Here is a 16,386-nt window from a genome sequence, read left to right on the forward strand (position 1 = left end):
TGTTAAAGCTATGTAAAAAATTTTCTTACAAATAAATGTTAATGTGAACGTGTTAATAATAACTATAATACAGTGACTTAACTTAAAAATTTCAAACAAGTTTTTTCTATTTAGATTGGTTTAAAAAAAATTATACCATGGATAATTTAGATCTATAATATTTTTTTAATTTCGTAATTTTTCATAGAACTTTGACATTTTCATAGAGTCGATTAACCAAAGCCAACTCTTAACTTTTTTATAACTTTAAATAACATTATTGAAAAGATTTGTTTGGTTATTTGACTTTTTTTTGAAAACTTTTGTGAAAAATTACGAAAAAAACTTTGACCAGAGAACCCAGTTTGTCATAACCACCGCTAAATTCCTAATCATGAAGATTAGGGCGGTGATATTGACGAAACATTCACATGTCGTTTACAACTATAAATTTTAAGTCAGATTTTGTGTTATTTTTGTTTCTGGGTGCTAAATACTCTTTCCAAATTGACTTTTCGAAGGAAAGGGAATTTTCTTCCTGTTTGCGACGTTTCCTCTTTCACGAATCACTATTCTAGGCACACGTCTGCAATGATCCAAAATAATAGGTATTAATCTTATCTCTAATTGCAAATAAACAAATAATTGCTCCAATTTACAGGTATTAGCTTCGATATCATCGATATCAGTTCGTGTATCAAACTCTAGGTTCTCACAAGCGAAGAATTTACTGCCATAACTCTCTAATGCACCGTTGCCAGAGAAAATTGTTTTCAACATATAAAATCCCATCATTTTAAACATATTTCGATATATTGAAAACGTGAATCTCAAATTTCTCATGAAAATAAGCGAGTTCACTTTAAAAACATCACTCCGTTGAGTGTTCAGAAAATTGATTTTATTCACTATAAGTGAATAAAATTGATTAATTTTCATTTCGTTTGAGTCTGTAGAAATTTTATTTTGCAGCATCTCAAAAGAGTGGACAAAAATAAGTAAGAGTTAAGTCAATTCCAATTTCAAATTCACTGAAACGAAATACATATTTGATTGACGTTAGACAGATATGTTTAAGTTTATGGACATGTCAAATAAATATTCTTACAAAATCAGTATATAAAAGTAGTAAAAACTGTTGAATGTCAAATTGATGACAACTTCAATGCAATTATTTATAATCTATCAATTTAAGCCAACTTGTTTATATACATTTTGGAAATCAGTTCAGCAAGACTAGGTAATTCGAAAACTGGAAAAAAAGTTTTTTTTACGTAAAAAGCAAACTCACGAGGGTGAAGCCTATTACATTGGAGTAGATCGAGTGGTACCTGCCTTGTGGAGATCTTGATCTTCTGTAGGTTGTAAAGACGTGCCTTGATAGCTAATTCCACAGGCTTCTGAGCATCTGGAGGCGGACTCAATAATCATGAGCGCCGTGCACCTGTCGGACAGATCTCGTCGGTGGTATTATGTTGGACAGCTACAGGAGAGCATTTGCCATGGTAGTACTCGTAAAAAAATCAGGATAGCTATCTTTTTTCTCTTCTTTAAGGTGTCCAAATATCTGGTCATCTCTGGATCGTCCATAGGTCGAATAGCTCTTTTCTGTTTTGAATCAAGAATCCTGAGATTATACTTAGTAGCACAACTCCAAATGTGCGAATCATATTATGAAGATGGACGAATCTGGGTCTTGTAGAGGATTAGAAGCAGTTGCGGAGTAATTCGGTCACGTGCCTCTGCTTCCAGCCTCAACACCCAATAAGTGAATTTGCGATGAGTTTTATGCCTAATCTGCAATGTCCGCCTTCTTTGTAAAATCAGCATTGGCTTATCAATTATTCTTTAGTATTGTTATGTTTAGTTCTTAGAGTACATTAGATGGGTATTTGATATAGAGGAATGTTCAATATCTTTCTTATATTTATAATTATCAGAAGTCAATTTATAAAGAAAACTTCACAAGTATCGAAAATGAGTATTTGGAATACAATAATTTTTTATTCTCAGTTGTTCAACTTGATTTCAATGATTTTTTTCAGGGATTGGAGACATTTGATGAGGAAACTAATGAGGTGAGTACCATTATAACACGACGTATAAGAAATTACTTCCCTATCAATTTACAATATTGTTGGTTGGTGGATCATTCAAAACAACAAAAATTCTATAAGCAGTTGTCTAAGACTGTACTATTAGATAACTTTCCATATTTGCAGCAATGTTGCCAGTAGTTGGGTTAAAATCGTTAAAAACTTTTTACTGAGTCAAACCCAAATATTTTTCGGTTTTATCTCTATCCTGGAAACGAGATCACCTTTTTTGAAAACCCTGTAAACACTACAATGTCTTGAACTACTACGAATGAAATGTTTTTAGTATGTTTCCAAATGTCCAGTTGTCAGAAATCACCAAAAATTTAAGGGCGTAGTATATGAAATACCCCAAAATCTACAAACATACATATATACAAGAGCTAAAATCCAACAAATAACAGTGTGAATTTCAGAAATTCCAACTTAAGTTTCATCTGATTTTGACATATCGTTGAATTGCTCATGTCGAAGCAGGATAATTAATTAATGAGAGATCAATACTATTTACTTTCGTGTTTTAGTTAAGCCGTCCGCGTAGATTTGGAGGACATTGGGGAATTGGAAGAGGTCTGGTAAGTATCAATCAATCAAAATGTTATTAACTTTCAAAGATACATTTTTTACGCTAAAGTCTTCTCCTAGTTAGTTATATTATCAATCTTACGGAAAGACAGTTTTCTATAATTCAAAAACTTCTTCACAAATTCGATGCTATTTCACTATAAACTTCATACTAAGATGAAATTTATATTTATACAGATAAATAACGATATACGAGGGTTGCTATTTAAGTTTTAAGATAGACAAATACACTTTTGTAAGCATGTTCACCTTTTTCAGGTAATAAGAGCAAATAATTGGGTGCCAAACAAGGACTGGACGGCGTATGAAACATCAATTCATTGTTTTGACTATTCAAAAACGTTTTGTTTGAATTGATGTATGAGAGGTCACATTGTAGTGGTGGAAAATGATTCAGTATAATAGAGGTCCATCTGCTTTTTTTTTATTTGGCTCTTCTTGAAAGACCCATACAGTCGATCGTTGTTAAGTTTTGGGCTCATGTGGATAGATCTACGATTCGTCGTCTTTTAAGTTCTTTCAACATTCCTTTACAGCAAACGACACATCTTCGGTTCGTTTATTGCACGTTGAAAATCACCACACGAAAATATTGAAGATTTAATTCCATTCCTTGACAAAAATGAATTCAAGTATCTCAAATTGCAATCATATATCGAACTTCATGATGGCAAAATCAGATTTGACTTCATATCAGTGTTGCCATATCTCAAAACTCAGGCTAATCAGTTAGCCATTAAACTTCAACCTAAACACATCTCCGTTAAAACAAAAATTCTTACTGAATTGGTCACCCCATTGAAGCAAGACCAGAGTAAGCGAAAAGTGGCCGGTGCGATCAACATGAGTCAATCTGCTGTTTCAAGTGATTACCGTCGTCACCAAAAGAAAACGCAGCTCCAGAAAAAAAATGCACAACATCGCTGAGAAATCGAGCCCTCACTGGGGTTCCAAGTCCATTAAGAGCACAAATAGACTCAAAAAGTCAATGTGAGTTGCTGGACAGTCAGCAAAAAATTTAAGCAGCTAGCCTTGAGCCATAAAGGCCAGCTACTAGCTATTACAGAAATTAGCCCCAGCCTACGGAGCACGATTGGTTTTCCTGGAAATTTTTCCAACAAGAGAAGTTGGTCTGTATATCTGGAATTAAGAACTCCAAACATATGATTTGAATGCATCTAACCGATATTTTCTGGCAACGATTTTGAACAACTTTCATAAAATTCATCCTTTAACAAAGTACGACCACAATTGAATTCGGAAGACCAGCAAAACGCATTTGCGCGAGATTGCTTCGTAACCAAAATTCAAATTTGACATATTCACATCAATGTTGCCATATCTCCAAACTTACGTAGCAGCTCTTAGATTTTTTATACATGAGTTTCCATCGTCGATTTATCGATTTTAATAACTTGTTTTGAGGTTTATGATATAAAGATATATATTTTCGTTCTCTAAGATTGTTTCTCTTTTTAGCGTCGTTACTAAAGCGGCGTGTCAGCTTATTTTATGACGGCAACGTATCAGATACATGGATTAACTTATGACGACGACATTAAATGAAAATAAAGACGATTCTTTTTATATGTAGCCTTGTACACAGTATATTTCATGAGTATGTATGTAAGTTTTTTGAGTAAAATGTTATTTAAAAATAGTTGTTTTGATCATTTTCAAGGATAATAAAACTAAATACCGTTTTTTTATCGGCCAATTTCAGTTATGATCTACGCTGTTTTGTGACAAATGACCTAGTGCACTTTTCCAATGAGCAAATATTTAGACACGTGTTTTTCGATGACTCTTGGATTTCTTACCAGAGCTTAAGAGCTCGTCCTGGTATGTAAATTTAGATGTTGGAATTTTTTATACTTTCTAAAGTCCTTTAAGTGAAAACAAATAGGACAATTAACATGAATACCATCATATTTTAGTAATCAACCGGAATATTTGAGAAAAAGTTGTTTCATTTTGATGGAGTGAGTATCTAATACAACTGCTCAAGAAAATTGATTACGTGAGGCATTAGATCGTATTACATATTAATAGAATGAAGCCAGCCAATATATAGTGAAAATTACTTACATCGTGTATGGGAAAAGCTGTAGAGCAATTTCCTCCGTTATCAACTTTGTAAATGCGCTAGAAAGTTTATGTTTCCATAAATGACGTTGTTTGACAAAAATTGAATATCACTTTAGACTATTAAAACATATATATAAATAAAATAGGAAAATCTTAACACCTTGAACTAAAAAATTGATGATGTGATGTGATATAACTATTTAAAAAAAATATCTATTCAAATAGATAAGTTTTAACAAATATAGTAAATAAATAATAATAAATTGATTCTTGAAAAATCGTCTTGATTTTGTCTCTCTAGATAGAAAATTAGTTTCGAAAAATATGTAAAAATTGACTTTCCAACCTATTTCGATCTATATAGGGTAGACATCTCAGTATTCATAAAAAAGACTAAAATAAAAATAATAAAAATGCATTAACGCATCATGAAATATCAAAAAAACATAAATTCAATTATAAGAATTTAAAAATTCTTGGAACGTAATCTAATACAAGAAAATGAGAATTTTTATTTTGATTTTCTTTTTATATTTTGATATTCATGATGCAGGTGATCTATTGATTGATATAAATACGCAAATCGTCAGTGTCAATATCATATTTTGATACTTAAATAAAAGCCGGAACGTCAATTTTTATCTTCCTTTCTAAAATTATCGAAAAAATTAATTTTAAAACAGAAGAGACCTAAAATCAAGAACATTTAGAAGCATTATACTGATTCGAACTTGTAGATTAGACAATAAGCAAATTTATATATTTCTATAACGAAAATGGTTTCAACACGTTTTAAAAAACAATTTCCAATATCTTTTTAAGGTTATTTAACACGGTTTTTTGAACTTAAAATTGGTTTTAAATGATGGATAGCTATGAAAATTCCGTCGTTTCTTCACTGAAGTAGTTGGGATTGACTTCAATTGCAACTATCAAAAAGAAAACGAAAAAAATCGTTTTAATAATTTACAAATTTGCAGATAAAATCAATGAACACGTTCAATCAAACATCATTCTACAAAATATCATTTCTTAGTGATATTTCTAGAATTGGAGTGATGCAACTAATTCCGTGATGCGCCCATATGATAATATTATTGTCATATCTGACCCCGTTGCTAGCTTCCGACTGCTAACTAAGAGATAACGTATATGACAGTTTCACAGCACAATTATTAAGTAATAAGGTTTGTAATTAATTGACTCACTGAGCACGTTTAATTTACTGACGGTGATAACGAAATCTGCTTATATCACAATGGGACGTCTCAAAATTCCAATTTTCAATTTAGTAAGTTTGTAATTAATTAAAATAATTATCTAGAAGAATCGCTCAAGTTATAGATGGTGTTTCAACAAAACCCTTCCAGTATTTAATAATATAATATTAATGATTTGATTTATACTACAATTTTCATAAATTGTGAAAATTTTGAAACTATGATCTCACTTCAACAATCTTGTCTTGATCTTAATTTTTTTTAAATATTATAAGATGTAAGTCAATATTCAGTGAAAAACGTTTAGTGTAATCTTGTTTTGACAGTAATTCGTATTTCGTTTTATACTAAAACAGTGTTAACATTTTCTAAAAAAGTGTTGATTCATAGTTTAGAAGTGAGCTGTTGATTGATGACATGCATTAGAAGTCCATTTGTCGATGGAGGAGGCAGTGCGAATATCGACTCTCCTGAATTGAGGATATTCAATGTTATATGTTGCTGGTTTATTAGAAAGACATCATTCCAGCTTCAGTCGCAATTTTTAAGCATTGAAAACCTTATCCATAACTTGGAAGATTTCATATTCGACAAAATAAGCGGTTATAACGATCTATAAAATTTTATCGTTGTTAAGTTTTTAAGAGCATTTTCGTTTTTGCCCTTATCTATCGTTGACTGACACATTTTTTGAAGAATCCCGAATCAGCAAAATTGTTTAAATGATATATCAAGAATATTTATGACAGCTTTAAGAGTGATTGATATTCGAGGATAGTTTGAAAATGGGTCTGATAATAGTCCAACTAATATTATAAATGTGGAAGTTTGGATGTTTGTTCCGTACTCAATCACGTAAAAACTGCTGAATGGCTTTGGATGGAATATGACAAACAGATTTATTACCTGGATTAACAAAAACTCTATTTCGGGAAAATGTTACGAGTCCTAAATCAATATTGGAAAATTTAAATTCCAAGTTCGAACAAACCATATGAATGACGAAAACCGCACGTTAATTGTAACCAATCTTTGTTTACAAGTCAGAACATGCACAAAACGAAAACTCCAAATAGTTCACGTTCAAAAGAAGACAAAAGTTTCTTGACTTGTATAATTATATCGATGTACAAAATTTTTGATTGCAGTTAATCGATTTCGTTGTATCTGCATTTTCAAAAATATATTTTATAAGAAGAGTCTGGGAAGGGTTTATACGTTTTCTGAATAACTTATAAATACTCAGGAGCCCTGATACATGATCAGAACTATTGCTTTAATGATATCTTTCAAATTAAATTATTTTTATGAATGTTCAAATACTCACAAAATAAACTACTAATTTTTATTAGAACTGAAATTTATCTATGCGAAACCAGCAGAAAATTTTGGAATAAAAACTAATTCGAAACAGAGCTAAGCTCAACAGCAACCATTTTTTATGAAAATAAAAAAATTCTGGGTTAAAAAAAGTCTACAACAAGAATTCGACGAAAAAAGGAATTGAAACGAAAAAATCCCATGAATGACGTATAATTTAAAAAAAAATGTTAGAATAACTTAGAAGGTATAAAACAACAGCTAGAACGAGCCTAACCTAACCTAACATTTTTTTTGCCCTTTGAATTGGAGTGGAAACTTAAGTTTACCTCATTGCGAGAATTACAATGCCGTGAGTTTGTGTGAAGAAGAGTCGGAATGAGATATTACCCCCTAAGATCAACTCTCCCTTACTCGCTCTTTATATCTGTCAATTCCATTTCTCCTTCATGTTTTCTGTCCTCGTCTTCTTTCCTCATCATTACCTCGTTTCTTCTTCATTACTTCTTCCTTTATTGTCCTCCTGTTTTCTTCAAATCTAGCGCACTCATATATGACGTATGGGTCATCTGGACGCTTCCAGCTTTCGCAAAGGTCATTCAGGGTTTTTTTGATATCTTTAGTGAAAGTACCTAACATAACCTAACCCAACCTAACCTAATCTAACCTAACCTAACCTAACCTAAATAATCTAACCTAACCTAACCTAAATAATCTAACCTAACCTAACCTAACCTAACCTAAACCTAACCTAAACCTAACCTAACCTAACCTAATTTAACTGAACGAACCTAGCCTAATCCAACTTAATCTAAGAATTGTTTTCTAGTGATTTTTTTACAGAAAATGCGCTATTCGTAGCGCCGTACACCACCAAAAATAAATAGCGAGGTCAACGATTTTCTTTACTTGAAGGAGCGGTTGATGGTTTTAAATCATGTGTTTTGGAGGTTGGATAACGCATAATTCGAAAATGTTTCAAACAAAGTTCTTGTTGATTGATTGATTGATGCAAAGAGATGCTGAAAAAGTTCAATGGCTATGACTGAAAACACGTCTAAAGGATCCTGTCAGGCGATGTGTCATTGTTCTTTGCAAATTAAACCAAAACTAAGCAGCAATCGACTTTATGGGCCTTTCAAGAAGAGCTAAATCAAATAAAAGTCGGTAGCGCTCGAAGCATTTCGAAGCAAATGGTCGCCTGTTTTTTTCACAATAACTGGACATGTCATCACCGTAGAAACGTTTTTCTACACTTGAAGAAGCGGTTGACGCGTTTTTGGAGGTACCTCAATCGCAATGGAAAAAATGCTTCGACGATTGGTTCAAACGCTGGCAAATGGTTGTCATTGATTATATTGCTGAATACTCAGGGTATTCATCGGTTACAGAAATTCATTTCTTCAATTATTGGATGTTTAGGGAAGGAACATTCATTTCTCAATTTAGACAGAATGTAACTATACCTTGTTAAACATTGTCATACCCCGTTTATTTTCAACTCCCGCTTCCACTTATAGGACCGATTATCGAGCCGTGCAAACATTAATCAGAAGAGCGGCAGTTTAATAAACATGACAAAGGGTCATCAGCATCATCAAGTTAATAAAGGTACTCTACTATACTTCATTCGTTCCAACAAATAATGAAAAATGAATTTATATTGATCGACAGATACATTCAAGGATTCCGCTTAGATAAATCTGCGAAATGTAACTTCTAAAAAAAATTAATATATACGAGGGTTATTACTTTAGTTTTCAGATAGACGTTCTTAGGCAATGTTAGATATGACGTATCCACATCAGTGTTGCCATATCTCCGAGTGGCAACACTCGTAATATTGAAAATTCGCAAAGGTCTAAAAACTGATATAGAACAGAGGCGTATAGAGGTTCCGAAAATATGACCATTAGGGTATTTTACCTCTATATCAAGTTGGATAATTAAAGAATTATAGGGCATCAAAACCCTTTAACTTCAAAATACTTTCATACACTGCATGATACTGTAAAGGTCTTCAAGAAATGGTAAGTAGAAGACGATTGAATTATTCTGAGGGGTAATTAGTAAACGTAACATTCCACAAAACTTCTTCATCTATAAGGTGATTTAGAGTTACAGAACATTCCTTGTTAATATTTTGTCGAATTTAAAGCATTAACCAAACGGCACTTACCAAAACGTAAACAGCAAACGGCATCACCACAACAGCCACCAGCAGATCGGCTAAAGCAAGGCTCACGATGAAATAGTTGGTAGCAGTCTGTAGAGTCCTTTCACGAAGCACGCTAAGTATCACTAGTACATTACCAAATAATGTAAATACCGGAAAAAGTACTAATATCAACGCCCAATAATTATGATGGCTGATTTCGAATTGACCACCACAACTCCCGTTAGATAAATTAACAAACAAATTCGAACAATTGAGCACGTTGGTTATTTCGGAATCATTAGTGAGATTTATTTTATTAAAAAACTGATCGATATCTTCGAATAATAACATGTAATTATCCGGAGATTGTTGTCGATGGAAGTTGACGATTTTATCAGTTCCATTCTGCCAATTACTCACATCTTTGATATCCTCCATACTTTGTTACATCAAATCTGAAACAAAGGTATTAATTATAATATGGAGCATTCATAATTGAATTTATGTTTATTCAATATTCCCCGTATGCTTTCATTCTGTTTGCTCCTAAATAACCGAGTATATGAACTAAGTTTCAAGGCATCAGTCGACGATTGTTTAGTTTCAGATGAAAACTGATCTCTATAATTGATAATCAGCTCAGGCTTTGTTGAGACATTTATGTATCAGAAGATTAAACTTTGTTTGAACGTTTTTCCCATTCTAATTAATATCAAATTTTGAGTCCTTCCTTCATCATTATAACAATAAAATTTCTCTACTAGTGACGATATTTCCCAAAAATTTTCCTTTATAGTCAAATGAATATTACGAACATACAGAATGTACCAAAAATAATTGAGGTTTTATAAGTTGATCACTTTATTCTACCGGAAATTGGACAAATAAAGTTAACAATTCGTCCACGATATTGATCGTGAAGCCGGTCCCGAACGGTTATAATGGAAGTCCAAATTGATCGTCACTTACCAGTGCCATTTTAAATCTTTTCTTACAGGAACAGCTAGCTATTCTCTAGTCCTGCTTTTAGTTCCGTCCCTTTCAGATCACCAAGTCTCTTAGCCATGTTTATTTCATTATTTCAGTCTCAAAAGTAAAATAGGACTCGTCGTCAATAAACTCGTTGTCATTAGACTCCTAAATTTCAATTTTTGTTCCATTGGTTGCTTCTCGGAATATTTGGTTGCTCATTTTCCATTCCATTTATTACTTTTCCAACGAAAAGGAGATCCAAGATTAGTACTACTCAAACTCCACTTTTTTCTTGTTATTTTACTTCCAATTATATTATTTTTACCAATAAAATAAGTTTATATTTAAGTTGATTATCGATAAAATTAATTATCAAAAACGACATCTCGAAAATAAGAGATGTGAAAACTAAGAAAAAATTAATTTTTTATCAGTATCGAGTCATATTTTGATAAAGACTGCAACAGGTCGAAACTTCAAATTTTTATCTGTTTTAAAACAAATAAAAAAAAATATTTTAAATCAAAATTAACCTAAAGTCAAGACTAGAAATATTAATATATCAAAGGTTTAATACATAAGAAATTAAAGTATATATACATACCTATATATACCGATATATATATATATATATATATATATATATATATATATATATATATATATATATATATATATATATCTATATATATATATACCAAGACGGAACAAAAACCAATACATTGGAGCTTATAGCAAATTTTGGAAACCATGTATAAAACATTTGTGTTAAATATATAATATTGAAGTAGACTTCAATTTAAGGATGAAGTCCTAAGTGTTTTCTTAACGAAATAAGTCATGGAAAAAGATTGAGGAATTGAGTTTCACATTAACAATGCATTATGTTATTAATATTAGGTTAAAAATTCTTGAATATATGAAAACATTTGAATGTGTGAGGCCCAGACTCAATATTCCTGATGTTAATCATCTATTTACTACCAAAAAGAAGGGGCTCCCTCGTATTTTGCATGTATAGTTAGAAATTATTTAAACCAGGTTTTCCAAAAGATGGTTTGGAAGACGTGGAACGATCGAATGACCAGTTAGATCCCCCGATTTGATTACTTCTAATGAGGTTATTTAAAATCTAAAGTATATTTTGATAGACCAAACAAAATTGCTGATTTAAAAGTTGAGATAACGAAAGAAATTAACAAAATAACCTCTGAGGTCATACATAATATTCATTTGTCTCTTGTCTCATAATGCTGATCAGAAAACTTAAATTCCTTCTTTCCAAAAACTCCCTTCCAAATAAAGATATTCATATATGGATTGTGCTCACTCAGAATTGACAATCATCGAATTTCTTCCTAACCCAATATTATGAGTTTCTTTACCTCAATAACTCAAAACTAGCACCCACGACATGTCTAAACACATGTTTTCACTGAAATACTCCCCCACTTTTGAACTTTCTTCACCTTTTCTGTGATAAAATCGTCACATTTTACCCCCCCCCCCAAAAAAAAAAAAATTATTCCCGCTCAATACACTCTATAAAATATTTCGATTTTGGAATAATTGGATCATTTTAGCGATCGCGACGGCAGACAGGTGTTTCTGGAATAGAAGCGCATCTATCTGGACCGACGCTCGAAAACGGTTTGTGCTTCGACGTCGAGCGCCGTATCGTTGAACGAAGAAGCGCAAGGCGCCGCCCTGTCTCTTGTACCGGTGCGTTTTTCGGTTAGAGAAGAGGACTAATTCGTGAATTTCTCTGGGTCGTTGGAACACTGACACACAGGCACACGCATAGAAATCGATTTTTTTGTTTTTTATCGATATACGCTCATGCAGCGGATATAATCGGATCAAAACGTCTCTATCCATGAAGTCCTCTTCTGAGCAGCATAGCAATTTTTCTGTAGTAGTAGAATTAGATCAAATGTGAATTCGTTTTCGAAACAGGAAAGGCAAAATATTGGCCATAATACAAATGCACAAATATGTAGTGAGATCGAAGGTTATTTGAAATTAGCTACTCTTCCATTAAAACAACATGGGAGTTGGAAAACAGCAGCGGTAGCGGAATGCTATGTTGAAGAGAGTCTTTCAAAAATAATTGCAAGAATCGTGCAAAAAACTTCGCTGTATACGTCATCAACCAAACCTAACCTCAAATGAGCACTAAACACGTTTAGTACAAACCCTTAGAACACTATGTGGTCTAGAAGTGGCACGGACTCCGTCAAAATAATTCTAATGATGGAGAAAGTGATGCCAAAAATGTAAAAAAAATGATTATCAGGAGTAATTATGGTCCAATAATTGTAATTACAATTGACGTTTGGATCTTATTTCGATCTTTCTAAAGAAATCTACACGTCAAAATACTAAATTTCATAGAATAAACTAAATATTGCCTGAAATTCTAGGTCTCTTATGAACCTAAGTTTTACAAAGCAATAAAAAAGGTTTGGACTGGTGAAAAGCCCTATGTTTTGAAGATTACATTGTTGCAGCTTGCAGTGAATTTTTTAGAGGTACACTTATTGTTGGGAAGTCTAAGATTTATGGAGTTTAAAGTAGAGAAATGTGGTAGCTTTATAACAGTACTTAAAGCTCCAGGAAAACCAAAATTCCTAGCAGAAAATCATATTGAAAAATATTCCTTTATAAAAGAATTTCCGACAATAGATAAAGTTCTTGACAATATAGAATAAATTATCTAAGAACTGTGAAAGAAACGAAAAACCAAAGAAGAAATATATTTTATTCAGGTGAAACATGGATCAACGAGGGAAAATCTTCTAGATAAATTGAGATCGTACGGTTTGACGACTTCACTTAGGAGCTTCCTCAAAGACCAATACATCCATATCTTTATCAATGGACATAACTCAGAAAAGTTTGAGGTCGAAGCTGGTGTTCCCCAAGGATGCATCTTGTCACCCACGCTCCTTTACATCAACGATATGCTCAATAAAACTTGGGATGGTTGTTGCCCTCAACTGAATTCCTAGTGGTTGGATTGGAATTGAATTTGTTGCATGTGATGCACCGGTTGGATCCTGGAGGTTTAGATGGAACTCGTAGCCTGGCATCTCCATAATATCGCCGGGAATTTACTTTGTTTTAAACACTGGAGTGGGAGCAAAATCAATTGTTAAGATAACTTACAAGATCTAAGACAGGCAAAGACTCTTCTGGGAAACTATAACCAGAAGAACAAGGAAAGAACAAAGAAACCTCTACCCACATTCACTATGAAAATCTCTGGCATTTAAAGCCATCCCATATTCTAGGCTTTTTGAAGGAGTGGGATCAGCTGTAAACACAGAATTCTCCAGTATCGCAGCAAGAAAGGAGGACACAATATATTTTTTAGGTCGCAGTGTATTCTCCAAACCCATACATACAAACACTGAAATAGTTAGAGGACGAATTAGAATACATTCCGAGGTTTTATTGAATTTCTTGAATGGAAAGGGAGACCGATGACAAATTAATTTTTTTAAAAACTTGAAGGTTAGAATAAAATAATAATAAGTGACTACTGTGCCATACTACGTGAACAAAGGAATATCCAGCAAGTAACAAGCCGAATGACGTATACTGAATTGGAAAATCTGAAAATTAGCAGAATAATATCTCATTCCATTATAAAAAATGTGTAACAGCATTAGCCGAGATGACTTTGAAAATACCATACAGTGAATTTTATTTTTAAACGTTGTTCAAGTCAAACCCACATATTTCCATCTCGCAAAAATGATTCAAGCTGTCGAATTCAAAGATCGGATAATTTAAAATCCACAAACTTGAAAGGTTTCTCTAATTTTCTACAGATTCACTATGGTGGCAGGGAAACCTCTTGCTGAGAAATATCATATCAGGACCGGCTAAGAGTTGATTTGAATAAAAAGGACGCAAATAAAGCTGAAATTTATAGAGTTAGTTATATTCATTACCGCGAGTTGATTACTATACTTGATCTACATTATATAACCTTGAATATTAAGATACAAGTTCAAGAAAAGTTTTAGCGTATTATTTCCATTGTTAAGGATCTCGACTCAAGTATCTACTAATAAACTTCCCGAAGAGTGGCTAAAACATTGTTCTATAAACAAATTCATAATTGTGACTGATATTTCCCATTTTGAAATTTAAACAATTATTTAGTTCGCGAATCGCGATATTTCGAAGATTTTTTTCAACTATGGTATAGAAATTTTCCGTAACAGTGAATTTTATGACAAACGTTGTTTCATTCTCTAAATCTGTAATTAAAAAAAAAGGGAGCACAGATGGAAATTACGGAAAAAGGAACGAGTATAAAGAATAGATTTGAATAAAAAGGAGCTTATGCTCTAATAAATAAAAAAACTGAATTTATATTTTTTTAAAATATAACCAAACAAGCATCTGTTATATTCTATTAATTCTGTTCCCCCAAATGAATATAAAATACGAATTCATATGAAAACTATCATACAATAATATCTGAAATTTTCGTACAATAAAAAAAGCAAAGAAAAACTTACCAGCGAATATAAAGAATAAAATCACCACAAGTTTATTAAAATTTACTTTTGTTTGAAGTGTAAATAGATAGAGGACGATTTAGAATACATTTCGAGGTTTTATTGAATTTCTCGAATGGAGTGGGAGGTCGATAACAAATTATTGAAAAAAAAACGTAACAATCCGAACGGCATGATACGAAACGATCTACGTTTTAGTTAAAAACAACTTTTATACCGTACGAAATCACATATACTCTATTATAGTATATTGTTTTGATATTTACTTCTAATCATTCTAAATACCCAGACATTTCGAGTCGCTTAAACAAGCTATTTGATCGAGATCTAACTCACCAGACTGACTGTAGGGAGTTAACTTCATTTAACTCATCCTATACCATCGGGATTATATCTTAGGTCATCGGGAGACCACGCAGAGTAACTTATGATGCAGCTCAAATGTGTTTACTATATTTGCAAATAACGATAGTTGATAGATAACTCGTTTAAGTCAGTCGAATGAGTAGAAGTAATTATAGCAAACAAATCTGTTACTACTTTTCTATGTTTGCCCTATTCAAGATTCGTTTTATCTATGACCGTACCTTCAAAGATTTTTTCTATGTCTGCTTCCTTTCAAGACTCTTTTTCTATGATTGCTCTCTCTCTTGATAGAGTCTTCTCCAATCATAGCCCCTTTTTAAGAGCGTTTCTTACCTTTTAAGACTCTTTCCATGTCCGCCCTTTTAAGATCTGTTCATATGTCTGACCTTTCAAGACATAGGAAAATTCCATATGAGGGTTGGTACTTAAGTTTCAAGATAGACAAATAAAAACAGTTATTTTTTTAGTGGCTGCCTGCGGAAATTGCGGATTTTTCACTATGAATAGTTGGCGGTCCTGCTAATGACATTGTGCTGTCATCTGTCATTTTGACTTCATTGGCTGACTGTTAATTTTATTGACGTCTAAAGTCATAGAAAATCATCGTATGAGTACGTTCAAAATTTAAAATGAAAGCAATGTCAGATTTGACATATTAACATCAATGTTGCCATATTTCAAAATTCAAGTAATAGATCTCGTTAATCATTGATTTCTCTGAGAAATTAAATGAGATGTACAAAATACAAATCATCTTCTATATAGTACAAAGTAACGGATTAAAGTATAGATTTGGAATCCAACGCCTGAATTTAATCAAGAACTTACATATCTGGCAACTTTCTTCAATATCCAATAAAAGTAATTACAAAAAAATTAATCTTCTGATCCTTTATCAATCCGGAGGTATCAGAATGGAATGTAATCGTCATCTGAGAGCTATAAAATGTGATTTGAAATTTCCATCGATCTAATTTAAGAGGCGACAGATTAAGTTTCTATTTGAACGTACAGGGACGAACTTAGATATATTCGTCTGGATATTATAATTGAGAAGTAATTTTTTA

General features: G+C 32.4%; 1 protein-coding gene across 1 annotated transcript in view; it reads right to left on the reverse strand.

The window, feature by feature from the left end:
• Positions 1-12,071, reverse strand: part of LOC130890711 (dopamine D2-like receptor) — a 158,447-nt gene extending 146,376 nt beyond the window's left edge. Inside the window, exons 1-2 of the mRNA XM_057794959.1 lie at positions 11,804-12,071; positions 9,468-9,901 (exon numbers count right to left, since the gene is read on the reverse strand). Of these exons, the coding sequence (XP_057650942.1) occupies positions 9,468-9,884 (417 nt within the window). The 5' untranslated portion in view covers positions 9,885-9,901; positions 11,804-12,071. The remainder of the gene's footprint in view (positions 1-9,467; positions 9,902-11,803) is intronic.
• Between the last annotated feature and the right edge of the window lie 4,315 nt (positions 12,072-16,386).

The sequence above is a fragment of the Diorhabda carinulata genome, chromosome 2 (assembly GCF_026250575.1).
Source record: "Diorhabda carinulata isolate Delta chromosome 2, icDioCari1.1, whole genome shotgun sequence".
NCBI lineage: Eukaryota > Metazoa > Arthropoda > Insecta > Coleoptera > Chrysomelidae > Diorhabda > Diorhabda carinulata.